The sequence below is a fragment of the Drosophila mauritiana genome, chromosome 2R, assembly GCF_004382145.1.
Source record: "Drosophila mauritiana strain mau12 chromosome 2R, ASM438214v1, whole genome shotgun sequence".
Lineage (NCBI taxonomy): Eukaryota > Metazoa > Arthropoda > Insecta > Diptera > Drosophilidae > Drosophila > Drosophila mauritiana.
This window is the reverse complement of record NC_046668.1, coordinates 21,545,619-21,567,827: the sequence shown is the minus strand read 5'-3', so window position 1 is coordinate 21,567,827 and position 22,209 is coordinate 21,545,619. Positions and strand designations below refer to the sequence as shown.

The window sequence follows — 22,209 nt, the reverse complement described above, 5'->3', positions numbered from 1 at the left end:
GTTTTGCCGAGCACTTAATTAAACTCATTTCTAGATTTCACAGCAGCTGTGTTCGTTTAACCACAACACATTTATTCGATTGTGCGAATTTATCAATTGTTCCTCCTGGATTTGGCCCAGACCTTCCGCCCAATTGAGCATCAAACACGACCGACTTGCCGGGAACATAAACCGCAAATTCGTTTTATTAACTCACCCACGTATTTTTTTGTTTCGCCATGCATGAGGCGGCCAACTTGGCTGCGTGGGTGTAACCGAGTGGGTGGCTCTGGGCCACCCACCTAACATGGGCGGGCATGCAAAGCAGGCTGACCTTCGTGACAAAGAGCACGGCGACAAGTCACAACAATTGCCTGGGCCATTCAATAAAAATGCAAATTAACTTATCAATTACAACGCCCAAACAACAATAAACTGCACGGCCATTCCAGGAGTGGCCCTCTACTAGCCACGTGCTCCAAGGACCTCTGGCTATATCCAAAAAAAAAAAAGAAAAGAGGGAATTTCGCCGAGTCTGGTCCAATCTTGTGGCCACTTCTCCGGCCGGAGTTCCTTTGCTCTCGAAACGGTTTTCTTATGCAAATTGCCAGCGCTAAAATATTCCGGGCTCATAATTTTTATTTCCGTTATTCGAGTTTCAAGATTGTACTACATACTTGTTGGCGCATCCCCCACAGCTTTTCCTCTTCGAGAGCTTTTCCTGCGCCTTTTGGGAAATTTGCCTTGCTAATATGGCCGAAAAGCGGCGCAGTGTCTGCCAGGTTGTCTGCTGACTGCTCTCTTCCTTTTTCCCGGCCAATTCCGGGCGCAATCTTGCCCCTCCTCCGAGCGGCGGAATTGGGTGCACAGTGTGGGTGGGTCCGAAGATATCGTGGACATAAATGACATAAGTTACGACCGACAGATCAGATAACATCTTAATTTAGGGAGTGGGCGAGAGCAGAGTTCACTGTAGCTGGGGGCCGCTTTCAAGTTAAGTGATTGTAATGGCCCACACAAGGCAGGGAAAACTGTAAACAGGATCGAAGGGCTTCCTCCTCCGCAAGAGAGGCGTTTTCCAAGCAGATGGAAAACTTTAAAAGACTAGGGTAAGAAAGTACAATTGTTTCAGGAACTTCAAACTTGATAAACAGATATATAACAATATGGCTGTATAACAATTTGAAACTAGCTAGAATTATAAGATAAATTATGTTATTTTCATTATTTTTTCGATAACCAAAACCTTTTTTAAGTGCAATCCCAACACCTCAGCGCAATCGGCCCAAAAGGAATGTTGCTGCTGGCCTGGTCGAGATTTGCTCGTCACTTCTCCAGCCTCCCACAGAATTTTCACACAGTAGACCGCTCCTGGCATCACCTCGTCCTCCGCTAGTTTCCCAGCGCCCTGTAATTTTCCGGCCAGGTCCAGAATTGAAGCATCACAAAATCAGAGGTGAAAAATGCAGGCCGGCACGGAAGTGGTCAGCAGGCGGAGCCCCAATGATTCTGATGAGTGGCTTGGGCCTCGGCATGGGCTTTGGGTATTGGGATGGGGCTTGGCCTGGTCATGCAAGGCGCATTTTCGCACTCACACCGCTCTCCGTTGCTTTTCCAGCAAGTCAGACAAATTATGGCCACGATTTGACTTGGGCTCTTCGAGGAAAAGCAGCTCCTACTGCTGGTCAGGCGATAAGCATTTGCGTGATTAATGAAATGTGAGTCCCCCAGCCGGGTTCGGACCGTTCCCTCTATCCAAACGCAAAAGAGTTGCGAAAGGCCTTTCCATAAATAAACAATTAGGTCTCGCCACCCGCAACCGACTTTCCATTCTGCAACTTCAACTCCGACAATCCTGACTTACTGGCTCACAATGGGCGGGCTTTCCCGCTTTTCCGGCCTTCCTGCCACCCTGCTGCCTGTTTCCCCATCTAATTGACTCGCACTCGCCCAATTAGAACTCGTAAGCGGGCACGCTTTGCCCATTTGAATTTATATTGGAAATTAATTTAATTAATAGAGCGACTGGAACGGGAAATAAAGGGGGTATGGGTGGGTGTGGAGTCACCTACCAGGTGTTGTATCCATTTCCCAGTTTCCCTGGGCTATCGCAGCGGGAAGTGTCAAACAGTCAACTCAATAACTGTTTATTTTGGCTGGCACATTGCCAATTTTGGCCTGCCTGAGTCAGTTGGTAATCGTTTCTCCTTATTTTTTGGCCAACTAGAGCACTCGTATATTGTGGCTGGTAGATTGGCAACTCTTTTCTGCTGGGCCATGCATTTGCATTTTCTATCTCAATTGGCGGTTTGCATTTCATTAGCCCGAGCAGTTTCGTTAAGCTTGCCAATTTATGGCAATAAAGGTGTTAAGAGCTCGGTTAGATCTATTCGAATAGTATTTCAATGGTTTTGGTTTGGCACCACCCATGGGACCCATTAATTCAGCCACTAATAAACATTTTCCTGGGCAGGAAACGGATTCTACATGCAAGCAACTGGCAAAAATATCGACAAATATTAACAAATATATTAATCTGTTAGTTTACATATGTATCATAGATCACTTTAATTGCCTCGCAAAGTCGCGGTATAAATCAGACCATTTTAAAAGCATTTTCCGCCCCTTCACTCTACATGACTGCCTTCTGGACTCCTCGCAAGATCACTGCCTGCCCACCTGATGTCGAAGTGATCGATGTCCCTGGACAGCCGTTGCCATCCATAACGAGGCAAACTCCCAGGCCAAAGACGCCTCCGCGCTGCCAATCCGACTTTCCGCTTTCCATCCGCCCATTTGCTACCGTTTAGCCAGATTGATTTCGGGCCAGAAGCCGCACGACTCCGCCGATCATTCCTCCCACTTTTCGCAGGGGGCGGAGGGCCGTCACGCCCACCGGTGCAGTTTTCCCATCGCCCAATCGCCAATGCCGGGCCCATCAATCAACTTCGAGTGCTCGCAGTGAGCGGGAGGCACTCCACTTGCTCCTACCTGCCTCCGAATCGCTGCATCTCCGAATCCGCGAGGAGGACGCGGCAAGAGGCTGCGCCTGGGAGCGCTTTTGGTTGTAAAAATCGTTTCGGCATCATTTTTCATATCCGCAACCGAAACAAAACCGCCAAAAAAAGAACCAAAACCACCAGAAAACAATATCCAGTCGGCGGCTGGGAAATCGAGTAGCATCCTAACTGCAGGAGCTTCATGCGGAGATGGAAAAACAGTGGTACGCACCCAAAATACCCTAAGCTAGCCCAATCTCTATTACAAGTATGGAAAGTCATACAAATGTACGAAAGTAGCTCTAAATCTCACTCTAATTTAATTATAAACAATTTAGGGTGATCCATAGTCAAATTAAACAACAGACTGAAAGCATTTGAATAGGAATACCCTCTGTTAGGGTATGAGAAGGTGGATAGATGGGTTAAGTTTCGGTGGCTAGGGGTGCGTATACGTGATCGCTGCATTTCTTTGGACGTTCCGCGGCGCTTTGTTTGCGCTGCCATCGACACCCCCGTCCCGCCCCTCCTGCCCTTCTTTTTAAGCCTTGTTTGCTCTTGGCAGTGGCAAGCGAAAGAGACGGCTGCAGCGAGACAGAAAGAGACAGCACGAGGGAGACGGTTTCGATGTAGCGCGAATTTGTTGCAATTTCTCATTGTCAGCGAACGCGTTCGCCGGTAAATTTTGATTAAACGCTCCGCGGGAATTCACTTTGGCTTGCACTTTTTGCTTTTGTTTTTATTTTTTATTTTTCCTGCCGATAGGAGGTGGCATCTCCCATCCACAATCCCAAATCCCAGTTGGTGGCCAACTCTTTCATTTGAATTTGATAAATGGCGCTCGTTGCAAAGCGATATGTTATGCAATTTAGGGATTTCCTTTTGGCTTCAAAAATATTGAAGCGATAGCTAAATGTTTGTACAACTCGGAAATAAATGAACTGGCCGACAAAGAGAGAGTGAGGTGACGAGACTTTAATCAGGCTTTCGGAATTCAATTTGCCGAGCATTGAGAAAAGGTGAGCTATCTCAGTGGATTCATAAGAATAAAATACATTGCGCCAATAACTTCCCACTTTGGTAACTTATCTCGAACCTGTGTGCGCAAGATTAAATCGATTTCGATCCACCACAATACCCCATAATAAACGTGCTTAAAAGGGAGCAGGTATAATATGGAAACTACAAATTACTGTGCCCGAACTGGAGGTGAGACAACAAACAAGGCCATATTGATCCCCGGCTGACAAGCGGTAATAATAATTTCGTGCCAATTAATCAGCGTTAAATCAGAGCGTCAACATCCCCACCTGCTGCACAATCTCCTCGTGATTTCGCTTAAAGATTTCCTGTTTTTTACAAACATGCCGCCAAAGATAATCGAATAATTGGCATTCGCATTCTACGTAGGCACAGTCGATTGCGAGTAAGGTCACACTGATAGAAAATGCGGTAAGTTTCTGATTGTTGCAACACTTGGTCACACAAATTCTTTTCCTGCCAAACTTCAACGGAGGAAGTCACGCTGTATTTCTAACCCATTTTTGATACCCATTTTTTTGGAGTAAGTTGATCGAAAGAAAATGTTTGGCGTGTGCTCATGTTTTGCCATATAGGAATGAAGTCGCAGACCCAGAAAAAGAATGCTCCCAAGGCCAATTCTAAGGCGGCACCACAGTCGTCGAAGAAAGCCCCAGCTAAGGTGGCCCCTGTAGAAACCGCCACCCCATCTGCTGCTCCGCCTTTGTCCTCTAAAAAGGTGGCCAAAGCTCCGGCCGTGGCTCTGAAGAATCTCGATTTGGCCATGAAGGAATCGGCCAAGAAGGCCGCCGAAGCTGCTGACCACAAGTTGGGATCGCAGGCGAAGAAAGCCCAGAATGCTTCTCGCAAGAACTTGAAGCAGGCGCCGGAACCCGTTGCCCCTGAGGTGGTCTATAAAAAGAGATCGGCGCCCGCTACACGTGCCGATGCGGGAAAACCCGCGGGTGTTCCCGCCAAAAAGGCGGCCCTGGTGCAGGAAAAGCCCAAGGAACAAGCTCCCGCAGCAACAAAAGCCGAAAAAGCCGAGGTTCCAGCAGCCAAAGCTGAAAGTGTCGCAAAGAAGGTCGCTACCCCGGCAACCACGAAGCCCAAGCCGAAACGCGCGAAGAATGTTCTGCGTGGAAAAAGGCTGGGCAAAAAGAAGGCTTGGCAACGCTTTGTGATCGACTGCGCAATCGTGGCCGAGGATATGATTCTCGACCTCGCCGACTTCGAGCAGTATTTGAAGACCCACATCAAGATAAAGAACAAGCTCAACCAGCTGAAGGACCAGGTCACTTTCGAGCGCTCCAAAAACTTCTCGCTGATCATCCACTCCGGTGTGCACTTCTCCAAGCGCTACTTCAAGTATCTGACCAAGCGGTATTTGAAGAAGGTCAGCCTGCGCGATTGGTTGCGAGTCGTGTCCACGGCCAAGGACACCTTCTCCATGGTCTTCTTCAAGATCCAGGGCAAGGATGATGATGACGTCGACGACGACGTCGCCGACGACGACGATGTGGGAAAAACCAAAACCTTCGCTTAAAACAAAGAACGCATTTGCAGAACTTGTATATCCCTTGAAAGCTGTTCTTCGAAATTAAATTTGTCAGTATACTTCTGTTAAATTCCCACTTGAAGTTTTAATAGTTCTCATACAATGTTTGCAAATTTGCTTCAACATATTCAACCATGAAATATCAATAAAAAACCCTAATAAAAGTACATCATATATGTATTCCCATCGGAAGCTGCAGAGTTCCCTTGAAGAACTTGAAGATTTCATTTAGGGGCCAGGTAGGAGGAAGGAGCGGAGCGTTCCTCCGGCGAGTCGTCTTAAACTTGAACGATTGACATCTCGGAGAGGGCCTCGAGTGGCATTCGTCATGTTTTGATTGGGAGGAGCCAGTCTTGTTTTCCTTGCCTTTTTACGCTTTTGTAAATACCTTAAATTGCCCCATTGGACGGGATTGCGTTCGATGCCAGGCGGCTTAATTGCTTCGCTGTGGGTCTGCCAAATGGCCGAAGCCATGGGTGGGGATCAGAGGGGGCTCCTCTGTCGGCAGTTGGCCTGGCCTGGCCGTAGGTGGTCCATAACGAGCTAATGAAATGCGAATCCAGCCAAAATGCGAACAGCAAGGCAGCCAACCGAGTGGAGTGAGTCAGGCAGCTGTCAAAATCGAAATCAACCTGAGCACTCGCAGGTTGGCTTCTTTTCGACTGGGCCAAAAGAACACAAAGGCTGGGCAAAATATTCACGACTGCCTGGCAGGGAATACAAAGCGAAAATAAACATAAACGTCATGCAAATCGTATGGTAATTGCTGTCATCGCCGACTCTTGTCAAAACGGGTTGAAGTGTTTTGTAAACGCCAGAAAAAATTAAATTCCAGACATGCAGACGAGTACCAATAATAATAATAATAATGTAATAAGGGGCTTGCGCTGGGGATGTCAAGAGCGATCCACACGCGATTATTATTTTGTCAAATGGGAAAACGATATCGGGCCAAAACAGAGGGAACAGCCTCTGTCAAGAGCCAAGTGGCCATTGGTAATTGGAAAAAGCCTGACAGCCAATGCCGATTAAAGTTAATTGAACTAACACCCATAGTTGATAGATGATGGCGTTCTTTGTCAAGTCCAATATACCCACGTAAAAAATACTTTAGCACATGTTAATTAGCATTAAGGCTATTTTATTTAATTAATAGTGCACATTTGTATGATGCATTCCACTCCCTTGAAGCGCCACTTTTTGCATCGTGTGTAGTATGAAGTGTACATTATACCGCAAATAGAGCTGGCATTAAAACAAGTATTAATTTTGAACACCTGTCAGGGCCTTATTAATTTGAAAGCAAATCCCTTTTGACGTGGAATGTGAACCCTGTTCTCAGTGGCAATCAAGTTGGCTTTTAATTGTGCGTCCAACATTCAGATCCAGAATCTTGTAAATAGGCTCAAATCCACTCGGACTCTAGGTAGGTTGATCCCTGTTCCTGCTTAGGCTAATTAACACATCGATTACATCGTTGCGCGGACAGTGTCTTTAAATTGATAGGCTCGTTAAAGTATCTCCCATGCCGAGGCCTTCTGGTCTTGACTTCGCCAACTGGTTGGATCTATTTTTAGGGTCTGCTCCCTCGCGGAGGAGCAGGTGCAGCTGCCTCGACACTCCGCGCATAGACGCGTTTCTTGGCCAGTGCCAACCAGGCGAAACCCCATCATCATCATCATCATCGCCATCGCCATCTGAAGATCGCTATCCAGCGTAGGTGACGCACAGCCTCGGGCTGCCAATATCGCTTACTTCCAGACAATGGATAGCCACGCTTCTGGGCCACACAGGCGTGGACAATTAGTTGGCCTTAATCTACTTGAGCAAATATTTGTTTTGAAAGACACACGAGATCTTTGCACCCAGCTCAAATTTATTATATAGTTCCCAAGCCCTTTTAAAGTTTTAAATAATCTTTGCAGCTCATTTAACTGGCACTCTGCTCGAACGCTTTTGGGAGTCTATTTCAAAATGATGGAAGATGAAAGGTGAGCTTGTGACTGGAACCATGTATTCTCTTACTTACTAGCTATTGATTCCCACAGTTCTATGTCGATCGAAGGCAACATCGTGGGTCTTAAGAGTACCAACGCCGTGATACTGGCCACTGACTCGAAGGAATACGAAATGTATCTGATAGATGACCGCATTTAGTAAGACTACGCAATTTGCATTGGGTTCAAATAACTTCTAACTAATTTTTCAGCTGCTGCGCACCTCGTTCCGGCATCGATCGGAAAATAGTTCTGGAAGTGAGTTCAAAGGTGGAACAACTGGTCCGGGATCGCGGCCAGAAGGTGACCGTGTCCCAGGTGCGGGACATGTTTTGCGACAAGTACCAGAACGCCGAGTCCCCGAATGTCCTGATAGCTGGACAGGACAGCAAGGGTCTCCACTTATTCAGCATGGAGTCTGGGAAGTCCCGCATGGTGATATATGCCGCAAAGGGCACAGATACGGAGAACATTGTGGGCATTCTATCGCACGACTGGAGTGACTTCATAAACCTCAGCGAGGCTGAACATCTGGCCAGGAAAGCGCTTAGGTGTGAGCACGCGGAAATGTGCACCATCTATAGGGCTAAAGAAATCGAGGAACAAGGCGCCAACATGGAGTTCGATATGGACGTCGACCCCTCTGTATCGCCGGCCAGCAGTTTCTAGATCCTCCTACTACCTACATGTAGTAGTTAATCGTATCATTTCGATTCACGTTGATATAAATAAATGGTGGCTACTCCACTGGCCACCCTGTAATTAGCCGCATTCCTTAGCGTTTTGCAAGTTGGCCTGGAATAGATTAGCCGCTCCTCCCACTGGAAATGCTGCAGCGCCAGCACAAGTGATTTATACTCCTCCGACCTGGCCCTTGGATAATTAATAATGATTAAAAGCTGGCGCCCATCAGCGGGCTGGCAGCTCAGAGTCCTTGTACCCGCTATGGATATATAGCTCTATATAGATCCCCACTAACCAGATCCGCTCCGGGGATCTGGGGACTGAGGCGGCGTCCAGCTGTGCGGATTAACTTAAATTTATATGTTGTGGCTGCATTTGAATAATTTCATATTCGAGCTGGCAATCGGGATCTCTATCTTCCACGCCACGCCCCCTTCCTTTGCGTCCATCTCCCCTGTGCGTGACCAGGCTTCATTTTCCCCCACTCCTGCGTCCACTTGTGTGGTCTCCCTGCATTGACAGCTCTTGGGTGGCATTATGCTGTCTGCTCCGGATTTTCACTTTTATGGCCTGCAAACCGGCAGTTGCTAATTGATTTCCACGTAGATTGGACTCGTAGTTAATCGGCTCCTCGTCGTCGGGTTAAACGGAGCTCAAAGGCATATGATGTGAGATACTTATTCTTACAGATTAGTATCTTCGTAACTTTCGTTACATTCCCTTTCCAGTTAGCTCGCTTATCTTAATCAAAGCGCCTTATCAATCCGCTGAAATAATATGCTCTGCACAATTCCATTACGTGCATTATTTTGGCAGATTCAAACTGGAACCTCTCTTTCTGCTGATAAGCTAATATTGTGCTTTTCCCCGAATTCGAAAGTGTCTGGCGAAAACATAATGTCATTGACCAGGCGATAAGAAACGAGAGGGACAAGGCGAAAAATCAAACATCAAATATTCCCAATAAATTAAATGCGGCCAGTTCCGAGAAGGTCCCATCCTCACTTGTTTTTTTCTTTCAACTGGCATTCAATAATAATTCACTTTCGATGCGGCCAAAAGTTGCGAGGAAGCTGGCCCTGGGGATTCGGGGTGCCTCTGAATGCGGAATCGAGTGGTGCTACCTTGTGATATCTTTATTTACCTCAGTCCAGTCCAAAAAAAAAAAGGGCTGAAAAAACACAGAGGTGCAGAAAATGCAGGCAGTGTCACCTTTCGGCGGCTCGAAGTGGAAATATATTTATGTGGCATGCGAGTTGCAAGGTGTGACAACATGGAAATTTATCTGCACCATCTTTGCAGCAACTTTATCTCCTGACCCCCACCTTCCCATCCACCTTCTCCCGCAATCCGCGTTCGGAGCTCCGGGTGGATTTATATGGGATACGAGTCGGGATTGCCATCTTAATGCGACATTAAGTCGGCGGAATCTGGGTGTTTGGCCCGAGCAAATATGAGGTGCATTATGTGCACACAAGGGATTATCTATGGGTACACATGTTGCACGTGCAACGTAAGGTGCAGAGGTGCTGATCCAGAAGAGCAATGGAATTACCCATTTGGGTGCTCCAAATGGGGCTGAAGCACAACTAAAACATATTAAGTTGCCGCACTGATTAATAAAAAAGTTTCAATAATGCCATTTAATTATATTGCTGATGGCCATAAAAACAACTTTGCAAGTTCAACTTTTTTTTTCCAACACTTTCTTGTCAACTGTCTCTGCATAATTGTGCCTTTTTTCAGCGCCGCTGTTGCATTGGCAACTTTAACGAAATTGGACATGCAACATAAAGTAATTTATTTTTAATTAATTTATAAATGCAGCCACATCAAAAATGGCCAGCGATACAAACGGGCGGGGCGAGGCTAGAGGATCGCGAATTAAGCTCCGAGTCGTAAATAATTTTTATATCTCGCATTCCTTTATAGATTTTAATTTTTTGCGCGTTTAATTTCAGCTTTATTTTTTTGTATTTTATTTCATTTTTATCCGCGCCTCTGTCGCATGCAACAAGCGGCACGAAGTGAGTGTCGCTGACAGCACGTCATCAGCACATTGGGCGCGGGGGCGGCGGGGGCCGATTGGCCACGCCCACTTATATCGGTGGGCGTGGCGATGGCAGCAATTTCATTAAAATTTACTGCACACTGCAGCGGCGAAAAAATTGTTGCGGTCAATTAACGTCAGCAACGCGTTGCCATCGCTGCGGCATAAGCCCTGCAAACAACCCTCACTTCCCCCCCACGCTTTTCCACCCCATTTTCGGCCCTTTTCCCGGAGTTTCCCCACACCGCCCCCCTTGCTCATTAACGGCCGCCGATTTTATTCGCATTTCGCATCTGCATGCGCATACGCGACTTTTTGTTTATTATTGCTGGCGTGAATAAATAAATAAGTTCCATTGACATATGCTCAAATAAATAATAGAGCGCGTTTAAATTATAGCCTGCTGGCTGGCCAGGATGCTCCTCCCGTTGGCAGGAGGAAGCAGGCAGGAGGCAGAAGGCAAGGAGCACTCGAGGAATCTCCGATGCGGCTGTGAGTTATGATCCTGGCGGCGAGACCGCAGGTCCCGCAGAGCCCCATAACAATGAGCGGTGGAGCCTGGCGTGGAGTCATCGAGACGATGGCGATCATTTTTAATTTCGCAGGCAACAAAGGCGCGGAAAATGACAATGGCTCAGACTCGGCGAGAACCGAGTGAGTAATTGGCTAAGATTACATTTAAAGAGAAGGTTATGCTCGCAGCTTTAAACACCACATTAATCTAAAGTATAAATATATATATTAAGGTGATTTCGGAATATAAGTAACTAGCCATGACTTTAATTTCTCTACACTTCTGGCCATCAACTTCGCGCGAACCCAATCAAATGCACTTGGCCTAGAGAAAGAAGCCCGGCCACTTAATTGATAAACTTTCCCACTAAACTAATTTGATTTTTACGCAGACTCAATCAGCGCCGCAGAGCAGAACAAGTGAAAAGAATTTAATTAAGCTACAGAAGCCGGCCAAAATGTTTCACAAAATCGAATCTTTTGGGGTTGCGGGAAATGGGAGCTCCGTACAGAGATACCATGCGATGCGTGTGTCGGAGCCCCCGGGAAGTTGACCCCAAAATGGTCTCCCTGCGAAGGAGGCAACTTATTAGGCCTGCTTGCCGGTGGGCGTGGCACAATAACACAGAGCCTCTGCTCTCGAGAGGAAATTGCAGATGACTCGACGGACAGCCGAACCGCAAATTAGTTTCGCTGCGGAGCAACTGGGATGCTCCTCGGGATCTGGCTACCAATGTCAGTCGAGTCCGAGCCTGAATAAATATGAAAATATTGTCCAAGTAACCAGTTACCAGCGACCAGGGCCCGCGGCGTCTTTCCTGGAAACAGAAAGAGCAACCGGAATAACAATAACAACAATCACCCCCATGACAGGCGGTTCTGAAAAAGGGACCGGCTCACTGAGAGAAAATGGTGGTTAAAAGGGGGCAGCAAAGCATTAAGTAGGGTCATCTCTTTAAAGCCTAGCATATAACTACTACCTACTCATTGTTCAAAATGAAGTGCCTTCTGTTTGGTATTCTAAAGGTGTGGAATTTCAAAATCAGCTGGTATTTTCTCTCAGTGCAAGGGTCCAGAGCGAGCTTCTTCCCTTTCGAACTCACTCCAGAAAATTGACGCGAGCCGCGCTCCGAAATCGCTCCAAACGTTGTCATCGTTGTCGGGTTGTTGGGTCGGTTGGTGCATCTGCATCTCCATCTCGGCATCGCGCGTCCTCCATATGGGCGCACTTGGAGATGCCGGAGATGAGATAAGCTTCCATACTCCCTACTCCACACTCCATACTCCAAACTGCATGCTCCTGCCCGCTGCTTTTTGTTCATAAATTATAATTTTATGATCACGAACATATTCGTGGAACACTCGTTGTTTGCCTCATTGTCGCCAGCTCCCAGGGGCGTTAAATATTAAAGTGTCTGGAGATCCGGAGAACTGGAGGTTTGGAGCACTGGCAGCCTGGATTGGCACTGGAAATTGGCTCGGTTCTGTGGCCTTTGGTCCGTGGAGAGTGTCATCGTTTGTGTTTACACTAATTGCAGAACTCTTCGGCTGGGGCCCTTCAATGTCACGGATGCTCCCAGTTTTCAGCTCTCTCCCTTTTTCGCTGGATCGTTAACTTGCTTTATGGCCCTCGTTCGGTTTCTGGCCTGAAATTAGTTTGTTTTAGCTTAGCCGCCTTTGAAACGGGGTGGTGGTAATGATAAGTTGTCTTCTACGGTTTTATTGAAGGTCGTAAATCAATTAACTGGCCCTTTCTGGCACTCTTTCTATTCGGGCGACAGCTGAAAAGTCGCAGATATTGACTTGTTTATGCGCTTTAATTACCATGCGGAGTGCCAAAAGTTCAAATTTAAGTTATGAGACCAACTGGCTGGCAACTTTCCACAGAAAAACATTGGAAAAATTATCGAAATAATTTCGAAATCTCCTTAATTTGCGCCTACAAGTATGCAACACTTTATCCGAAGTCCCTGCTATTTTCAAACACTGGCAGCTTACAATCGATTTTTTTTAAATTATTTTGTAATTGGGAATCCCAAACCCTTTTATTGCCGCCCCCATTGTTGGCCGTGAATTAAACTTTTAAATCACTTTTCGCACATCGCCTGGATGCAAAAATATTTGCATACACGACATCGGGCAACATAACAAACTGGCTGTTTGCTTTTAATTGGTTTCCATTTCGGTGCCGTCCGTTTATTTACTATTTGCATGCCCCGCCCAGTTTTTTTATTTTTATACAAACATTTTACTTTGCTAGCTTCGGCTAAAACAAATTCAAATAGTTGGAGTTCCAGCGCGCTGTCCCTGCAAATGGCTCAGTATTTTTATGAGGCATTTATCGATTTATTAAAGCAGCCCTGGGAGATTTCCGCAGAATTCTCATTAAGTGAGAAACGGGTTCAATTTGCGCTCGCAGGCGCGTAATGAACGTTATGCATGCAACAAAGTGAAATTTAATAGTGCAACACTATTCGCAGCATAATTAGTTCTTCCGCGCGATTTTCATATTCAGCTGCAGCCGGCTAATGAATTTATTGTGGCCCAAGGAGCAGCCAGCACCGCATCCAAGTTCACCCATCCCATCGTTCCCTTCGAAGTTCCGGGTAAGTGATATGGCGCAACTTGGCATTCTTTTGTCCCGCAGAGTCCCTCCATATTTGGCCAGAGCTCCCGAAGTGCGAAGGCATCAGCAAAGTGACACTCTCGTCGAGATTATCTGGGCGAGTCTTGGAAACTTCTTCTTCGGCTGCACGCCAAACTCCACAGAAATTCAAGTTGAAAGTAAATTAGCGCTAAGCCCGCGTCAAAATTAGAATTAAAAGCCAAGGCGAAAGTTTGCCCGAGCAGAAAAGGAAACACCAAATTAGCCCCAGAAAATCTAATTATTTCGCAGTTCTGTGTTTGCTGTGCGTTTGCCATTGGAGTGCAGTGCTTGCGAGGATCTTCGCAGTTTTAAGATACAACTTAAAGATGCATCTTAAATTGATTCTAAATTTTACTTATGAATGTGAACATCTCTGTTTGTCTTTTATATATTATTATTTGTTGGAAGCCCTTAGGGTTTTGAAATATTTCCCTTGGACTTTCTTCTGTTTGCCGTGCTATTCAAACTCGCCAAGCTGTGCGGCTGTGTGAATAATTTGTATTCACACTTGAGCCAAGTAACCACAATGCTGTCCGCCACTTGGCGATACTCCAGGCACTTTTGAAGGAGTTGCAGCTCTTCAGGGTCTTAACTAAATACCACATGGCTGTTGATTTTTTCCCCTGCTGCAAATTCGCTCTTTATGAGCTGGAAATCTGCGCTGAGCGGCGGTGCAGTGAAATTAATTAAAAACGCCCACATCTTGGCGATAAATCAGACGACGGCAGTGGCAACAAGAACCGCAGAGACCGCTCACACACACATGCCACACACACACTCGCACACACTTCCTTGTGGCATTCGACCCCGACCACGCCCCCCTGGTCAGCCAGCCCTTTTGGCCGCGTGTTTGCTTAAGTGCCACTAATAACCCATTGTTGGCTTTTGTCCTTGTCGCCGCTGTTTTCGTTCGTTGTTGTTATTGCAGCTGCTGCCCTGCCATGCCCCCTGCTCCCGCCGCCCCCTTTCTCACCGCAACAATCGAACGTTGCGAAACCGAAAGAAATTGCATGTTTTACGTGCGGCGAGAGGGAGAAGGGAGAAAGTAAAAAAACAACGTCCCCAAACCGAAGAACTTTCAAAAACAAAAGTTTTCGAGTCGCAAACAGCTTATGAATGCAAGTGTGTGTGTGTGCAGCTGGGTGTGCGTGTGTGTTTGTGCTTTGCCGGATTTTGAGTGCTTAAAATTTCAGATTTATTTATGTTTCAGTTTGGCTTTTCGTTATTTTTAATGTTTTCCCTTTTGGCAGAATGTCCAAATGCACAGGGAGAAATAAAGGTACAAATCTGCTGATGGTTAAATGAAAATAAAAACATAGAATACTGCTCTTTGGGTATATATACATACATATATTGTGTGGTTGTATGTATGTTTGGCTATGACTTCGATGGTAACTTCCCTGCAAAAGCCCTCCCATTTTCTCTAAGTGCATCGCGACCGCACCCCAAGGGGAACGCGAAATGTGTTTTAAATTAAAGACACAACTTTTGCTGAAATATTTTCGATTTATGCAGATTCCACTAAAAGCTGACAGCGAACCAGACAAACCGAGCGTAATAAATATTTGGCGCCAAGTGGCAATTTAAAGGGCAATCGAACTTGTGGCCCAGTTCTTTAAACTTTAAAACATGTTCGTTTAAATCAGTGCCGTGGGCACCCAAATCGATTGTCATGCTAAGTGGGTTCAGTTTGTTATTGTTTTTTACTTGTTCCGGGAATGGCATACAACTGTAGATACACATACATTTTCCGCGGAATTCATAAAAGGCGCGAAAAAGTATTGCTTGTGTGCTCATAAAACGAGACAGAATGTTGCTGGCAAGAGTGAAAAGGTAATAGAGATGCAGAGGGGAAGTATGAACTTATAGCTGTCCCTGTCTTCCAATTGGCTTGGTGTTTGGCTTTAATTCTTATTGGAATAAATAAAACACTGAAATGTAAAGGTTATGTTGGCACGTTGGAAAAATGTTAGAATAGTTTAAGAAGCTGGAAATAATGATTGAGTGCAAAGGAGTTCAAAATGGCAAGAAAGTTGGCCCAAACCGACCACTCCTAAAGGTTCCACTCGATCTGGAGCGGCATTGTACAAATGTTGTGCTAATAGCGCATTTGGCCTGTTAGCGTCGGGAATTATGTGACAACTCTATACTGGCCCTGGTGTGGCTGTGGCTGGTGCCTCCTTCCAGCGCCCAGGGAGGTCTCGCAGCTCTCCTTTTAACTTGGCCAAGAGCGGCGATAAATACTCGAGTGTAAATGGATATGGTTGAAGGTGTGAGCGGGTTGGTGGGGGGATTTCCTCAGCCAAGCAATGAACTAATAAAGAAGAGAAAGAGATGGAGAGGGGGGTGGTGGTGTTATAACGCCGACGCTTTATTAGCCAGACTTTCTTGCCTCTACCAAGTTCTTCTTCTTACTCCATGGCCGTAGCAGCGCGCGCCGCAAATGCGTTGCCATAAATTTAAAGCTTTGCCAAGAAGGCGACTGCGGGAATAATGTCTATAAAGACATTTACCGGCAGCGGCGACGGCGGTTCCGCTAATGAAGATCAACGATTCGCGGCTGAGATTCAGACTGCAGGTGGGTGGGTGTCCGCCACCCGAAGAACGCATTTCTATGCACATCGCGCGAATATTTCATAAATTTCATTCAATTTTTATTAAGCGCAAGAAATATGGGCTGCTGTGGGAGGAGGAGCACCACGCGACCATCGGGATCTGGCCGAGGAGAAAAAAAAGGGACGCAGCAAATCCTGCACCGGAAATCCCCTCATTACGCCAGACTTGTAATTAATCTTTGGAAAATTAAAAGAAAAAGGGGCCAGAAAGGCGGTGGAAACTTTTGGGCCCATCGAGCGGGGACGCTGTTTCGTGTACACCTGTTACACTCATCTTTTTCTGGCCGGGATCCGGAATCCGGGATCCGGGATCCCGATCCGGTTTCGGGTCCGGTTAAAAGGGACTTGGCTTAGGATGTCTGCGATTTGCTGGGCTCGGTAAATATTTGCAAATGAGTTTGGAATTAAGCCGGTTTACTGATTTTCGGCCTATCTTCTCCGCTTTCGGATTGTCTAATTAATTCTTGCCCCGCTGGTAGCTAAGCAAATTGCTCAGAAGAATCAACATTTCCAAAGTTAAACTATGTCGGTATCGCTTTCCCAACTTTCCTCATTGAGAATCCTCTCGATTATCGATGGCAAAATGTTTCGTTGCCTGCTTCTAATTTTTGTGGTAGCTGTATTGGCTTGCGAAGGGTATCTGAAGTTCGACTTGGTGGATGCCGCGTTCCTTGCCATTTGTTATTTATGAGCGGCCGGAGGCATTTGCCGGCTGACATCCTTGGAAATGGACAACAAATCCAGTGGACAGGCTAACAGAAGCTGGCTGCCGCAGAGATTGAATGGCCAGAAGGAAGGGAGCACATAAATTTTTATAATTTTCCTCCTTTTTTTTTTGCTGCGATGGCCGCTTTGCGTGTCAGCTCAAGCCAGGCCAATTCGAGCTGTGTAAGCCGAGTCGTGGAGCCGGGTCTCAGACAAGCAGCTGTGTCTCCGGTTTCCTTTCCCATCGGTTTGTTTTCCTTTTTCCGATTTGATTTTTTGCCTATTTTTAAAGTCTTTTTTTTTTTGACGCCTAAGCCAAGAGCGCGGGCGACACTTGAGTGACGCCTTGACTGGCGCCATCTAGCGGCTGCCGGCTGCGCGTGCATAACTTGCGTTTCATTATAATGAGATTATCCCTTTTGCTTGTACAGTGTTACTGCCTCAGTAGCTATCTGCCTCCTGGTCGGATGAGGGCGAAGGGGGTGGCGGCGGGACTGGGAGTGGCACATTTCCATCTTTGGCTCAGAACTGCAACAGCTGCTTGTGTTTTCTTATTTAAATTATTTCTTTCCCTTTTGACGGCTCTTGTTATTCGCATTCCCATTCGCATTCGCTCCCTTCGTGTCCTGTTTCACGCTCCTTGGCCACTGCAGGATGTCGGGATTATTTGGCCTGGGACTTGGGTCTTGTTTAACTCGAGCAAATAGCTTTTCCCGTGGGCAACTAATTGGAATTGGGCGGGATGAAAGGGAAGTGGTGCCGTCTCACTTTGAAAAATGTCCTTTAAAACTGCAGTCAAAACAACTTGTTTCGATTGACGGGCGCAGGGATCAGGGGTTTAACTGAATAAATGTCTGTCGCATTAAGGTGGATGGATGGCTGAGTTTGAACTACTCATACTCATCTATATGGAATTTCCTTGTTTTTGGGTTGAGCTTTCCCCCATAACTAACCAGCATAACTTTAGCATCCCATTCCACTTGAATTAAATTTGGATTTGTGGGGCTCCCAATGAGACCACCTCCAAAGTAAATTTCCAAAAACCATTTACCATGTTCGAATTATGCAAAAATATGTTAGGCACGATGTAAAAACGCCAAATGACACGAGCTCGTTGTATGTACATACATTAGTCAATTTATTTATGTTATTTCCTTCAATCATTCGGCATATTTAAATTGATTGGGTCACGCCAAGGCCAAGCCCCACAGCCGAAAGACTCCAAGCCCAAAAGCTAATGTTGGAAAACCAATTAGAGCCGAAACAACAATAACGACAAAAATAACATCACAACATCAGCTAACAAGATCAAATCGTGTAATGTGGCTCATTACAACATCGTTTTGTACACATATTTTCGTGTGTGGCCCAAAAAAAGGTGTGAACTTGTGGGTTTTCAGTGAGCTTAAAGAGTTCACGCAAAAATGGGCTTAAATGGTGGCATTAGTTATGGGAACAAGTCATCGGATGAATTTGATTATAAACGGTATGGGAGTTTACTCTGCAGTGATTGAATAATATCTACTTATCTTATTCATCTAAAAACTTGTTTACTATATATATTATTCAAACTGCTGGAGAAGTTGCATTGTTCAATTTATTGCCAGCTGGAATTTATCATACATTTTCCCACCAAAGAGTTCAAACTGATCACTAACACTAAGGCTTATCGTCGGACGGGTGCTGGTGTCTCTTGTTCTGCGGATCGTAGTTGAGGACGTCGAAGGTTAGGATCTTGTAGAAGGACACCGACCAGCCCACGTCGTCCATGCGGTGCAGGATCCTTCCCGTTTGCGGAAGAGCCGACGTGGACGGATTCTGGGCGGATTTCATGGGATCTAGGGCCGACTGAATGAAGGGTGTCTGCAGGGGCTTTGCACTGCCAACTGCATCTGCACTTGTGGGAGCACTGAATGAGGGATAGCTATTCAGGTTGACACCCTTTCTGGCATCCGCCGTGTAGTCCCTTCTGAAGCGAATGAAGATCTCGGCGAAAACAATTCGATGCGGAACAGCCACGACCTCTGGCGGTGTCTTAAGCTCGTTGTCCATCCGGCGGATGATCTCACTGACCTCCACCACCTCGGTGGCCGTATCAAAGTCCTTGGTGTTCCGCAGGCCCACAAAGAGCATGTCTATGAAGGCGTACTTCCGGCCAAAGTTCTGGCGCGTAGCCACCTTCATGGGAATCGCGCGGCGCAGGTGCTCCCGCTCGAACCTGACCAGCTGGAGGCGCGTGTCGTTGCGGGAGAGCAGCATGTCCCGGGTGATCTGCTGGAACCCCACCGGTGTCGTATACTCGCTGATCTTGTCGGCACTCTGCTGGCGGATGATGTCCGTCATCACGATCGCCGCCTGCTTGGCGCCCTCCAAGAAGTCCGGCTCGCTGAACTCGCGATCCCAGAGCCACTTGAGCTTCCACAGATTGAACTTGGTCACCAGGTACTTCCACGGATTGTGCAGATACACCAGTTTCGGAATGATCTTACGGCGCTCGTGGTGCGCCGCACTGCGCCGATCCCAGTCGTGTATTCCGCGGCGGATCAGCTGCGAATCGCCGGGGACGTCGCCACAAACGCATCCTTGCCCGCATCCGCATCCCGACTTCCAAGGGCAGCTCGGATTGCTCGCATGGGTGTTATGCGGATGGTGATTGCCGAACATGTTCTGTGTGCCATATTTACGTAGAATTTTTGATAGCATCGCGACTCCTAGAGTGGGCCACTTTGCATTTTTGTCTCGAACCTGGTCGTCTGTGCCCTGGAGAAAGGTAGTTGTGTTTTTGTGAAACTCCTAATTTTGAGCAATTCAGCAAGAGTAACTGACAGCAACGGAATTCGAAAGCACACTACATTTAAAAGGCAAAAAACAGTACAAGAAATATTTCGCTCTTTTTAAGTAGCATTTGAAGATGCAGCTACAATCACACAATATAGATTATTTATCAGTGCCCGTTTCCAATTCACATCTCTTTTCGATACTGTATATTCATTTCCCATATTTCACTCGAATTTGGATGCGGTTCATGTGGAAATCTCCTTCCAGCCGAAGCGTCCCACGCCAATCTTTGGATCCCAGGTAGCACAGGGCCAAAATGACAGGCCAAGATCGTAAAGCATTATTCCGCCGATACATAAATTATGTGCCGAGGTGCGTGAGTGTGTGAGGGCCGTGTGGGCCGTGTGGGCTTCTTCATTTGGTTTTCCTCCGGCGACAAGTGGCCCTCGGTCAGGGATTTCCACGGGCGACGCTTGCGGAGATGGGGGAACCACTGTGCCCCTCGGGTCGCACGCAAATGACATAAAAATTAACAATGAATATGGGAAAGAAGTGAAAAGCTTTCAATGCAATTGTTGCGCTCGGCTGGAAGATGCTTATTTAAATGGCGCGTCGAATGTAATTATGTGTAAACGTATTTAATGGAGAATTAAACAGTGGTTAAATCGCTTGGCACCGAAGTCACTGAACAGCCGATTAAAACTATTGGTACTTACGTAATATTGAAACTTTAATCTTATATAGTAACTTGTTGTTTTGCAGCAAATAGAACATGTCAATAGCTATTGTTTAATTTTAAGTACCCACTAAATTCGCCATTTCAAACGAACATTTTATGGCTGGCCAATGGCTTCTCGTATGCCTTCCGCATAGAAAAAGGTAACCGAGCAGACTTGAGGCATACAAAGTACCCCACTCCCTGGGCTCCCCACTTCCCATGCTCGCCAGCTATTCTAACGTTTTGAGTTTATCAATTCGATATCCCAGGTGGCGATGGAGGGGGTACTGCTCCAAGTTGACACAAAATGCGTGGTCGTCATCGTCAAAGGGCATCGTCATCGGCAATCGCATGACACCGCAAGAAATTTTCCCAGGTGGGGAGGGGGAAATGAGGGGGACAAGGCGAGAGGGAGCGAGGGAGATAAGTATCTTTTATGGACCGCCGCAGTGCAACAAAAGATAAAAAGATACTGCAGCGGGGAAATTCAAATTCGAATACAAACGAAAATAAGTAATTCATTTCGCTGCGGTTTTGAGGAAAGAGCGAGACGGCGTCGTTTATCTTGCTGCTCATTAAATCATTCAGCTGTCAATCAATTTCGATGCGGTTGTCTTGGGTCTGAAAACGAATTCCAGCCTGGTTTTTCTGCATTGCTGAGGTGGTCAGCCGACCGCAGACTCGTGGATAATTATGCTGCCATCTGTAATGAGCTCGAACGGTTCTTCTCTGCTGGCCCATTAGAAGTTGTACGATTCAATCCATGATTGATTGGTTGGATTACTGGCGAGCACTGTCACAGAGTGCCGCACTCACTTGTGGAGCTGCAGCAGACTTCTGAATATGCATTCGTATCTTGCAGATACATTCCACACTCGGCGATCGACAGCGTTTTAAATTTCGCTCCAAGTGGAAGTTGTTGAGCCCGCACAAAGACCCCCATTTCCACATATCGTTAGCATAAGCGCAAGTATCTCATGTGGATTTCCATATCTTTCGGTTTGGTTCGCTTCGGCTCGCCTGTCGTCGTACCTGTCAGTCCATTCAGGTTAAATCAATCATACACAAAGACTTCGGAACGGAGACCTGTCAACACGGTTCATTGTTCGCCTCAGAGCGGCATTTAATGAAAAAGACCGAACCCGATCTCGAACTCCAACTCAAACTCAAATTCGAACTGAAATTGGAACCCACCGCCGCATTATAGCGCAAAATATGCCATCCATCCATACATAGATTGTAAATTTATGCGCGTATCTCACAGATAGTTCGTGCAGTTATTTGCATTTTGCTCCGCGGCCAAGCGACTCTAACTATTGTCTGCGCTTACATGTTTTCCCCATACGGGTGGTCATTTAGCATATTTTGATATTGAGATTTATTGACAAGATTGGAACGTGGCTGCGGCTTTGTCGGCACCAAAGCGGAAATGTTTCCGCCCCCGCCGCCTCAATTATGTCAAAACGGCGTCCCTACTCCAAATTAATTGAGTTCGTACCCCGAAATTCGTATTGGGTTTCACACTGGGCGCCCTTTTAGGCAGCTTGACCACAGAGTAAAACACAAAACCAGCAGAAATCAAAACTAAGAGCGTGCCACTGGAACAATGCCAAGTCCAGATGGACTGGATTGTTGGAGAATTGAGTGGAAAACACTGAGGAAAACTACCTACAGATGCGAAGTAATGTCATAAATGGTTATACTATTTATGAACTAGTTTTCTCTCCGTGCAGGAATAGAAATGTATATGCTTTGAAACCTTGCAAAGTGCGCGGAATGTGGTCGCGTCATTGAAATGCGATACGAGACCTCCGACTGCAGAGATCGTGAGGAATTGCCCATGAATTCCATGTTCACTTCTAGGGTTTCCAAGCTGTCACTCTGCGGTGGGTACTTCTCCACTGGATTCGCACATTTCGAGGTAGTTGCTGCAATTTGTCTGGCAA

General features: G+C 46.5%; 3 protein-coding genes across 4 annotated transcripts; 2 read left to right on the top strand and 1 right to left on the bottom strand.

Annotated features, from left to right (window-relative positions):
- The first annotated feature begins 4,430 nt into the window (after nucleotides 1–4,430).
- LOC117137803 (60S ribosomal protein L22) lies at nucleotides 4,431–5,738 on the top strand. Its single transcript, XM_033299477.1, has 2 exons — nucleotides 4,431–4,542; nucleotides 4,595–5,738. Exon 2 carries the CDS (start codon nucleotides 4,597–4,599, stop codon nucleotides 5,542–5,544), a length of 948 nt encoding a protein of 315 aa, XP_033155368.1. The 5' UTR covers nucleotides 4,431–4,542; nucleotides 4,595–4,596; the 3' UTR covers nucleotides 5,545–5,738.
- A 1,155-nt stretch (nucleotides 5,739–6,893) lies between these two features.
- On the top strand, nucleotides 6,894–8,316 carry LOC117137804. 2 transcript variants are annotated; one of them, XM_033299479.1, is made up of 4 exons: nucleotides 6,894–6,982; nucleotides 7,482–7,547; nucleotides 7,605–7,712; nucleotides 7,766–8,316. In XM_033299479.1, exons 2-4 carry the CDS (start codon nucleotides 7,531–7,533, stop codon nucleotides 8,220–8,222), a joined length of 582 nt encoding a protein of 193 aa, XP_033155370.1. In that variant the 5' UTR covers nucleotides 6,894–6,982; nucleotides 7,482–7,530; the 3' UTR covers nucleotides 8,223–8,316. The 2 variants fall into 2 exon arrangements, with proteins under 2 accessions (XP_033155370.1, XP_033155369.1); XM_033299478.1 differs by lacking the exon at nucleotides 6,894–6,982 and adding an exon at nucleotides 7,061–7,272.
- Nucleotides 8,317–18,346: 10,030 nt separating this feature from the next.
- Nucleotides 18,347–19,597, bottom strand: LOC117136603. The gene has a single exon (XM_033297586.1). The coding sequence runs from the start codon at nucleotides 19,468–19,470 to the stop codon at nucleotides 18,427–18,429; it is 1,044 nt and encodes a 347-aa protein (XP_033153477.1). The 5' UTR covers nucleotides 19,471–19,597; the 3' UTR covers nucleotides 18,347–18,426.
- Between the last annotated feature and the right edge of the window lie 2,612 nt (nucleotides 19,598–22,209).

Bases quoted from the DNA above. Each gene is read 5' to 3' on its own strand.
- LOC117136603 (XM_033297586.1), bottom strand. From the start codon at position 19,470: ATGCTATCAAAAATTCTACGTAAATATGGCACACAGAACATGTTCGGC.
- LOC117137804 (XM_033299478.1), top strand. From the start codon at position 7,082: ATGCCGAGGCCTTCTGGTCTTGACTTCGCCAACTGGTTGGATCTATTT. The intron at 7,273-7,481 runs GTAGGTGACGCA...TAATCTTTGCAG, and splicing joins TCTGAAGATCGCTATCCAGC to CTCATTTAACTGGCACTCTG. The intron at 7,548-7,604 runs GTGAGCTTGTGA...TGATTCCCACAG, and splicing joins AAAATGATGGAAGATGAAAG to TTCTATGTCGATCGAAGGCA.
- LOC117137803 (XM_033299477.1), top strand. From the start codon at position 4,597: ATGAAGTCGCAGACCCAGAAAAAGAATGCTCCCAAGGCCAATTCTAAG.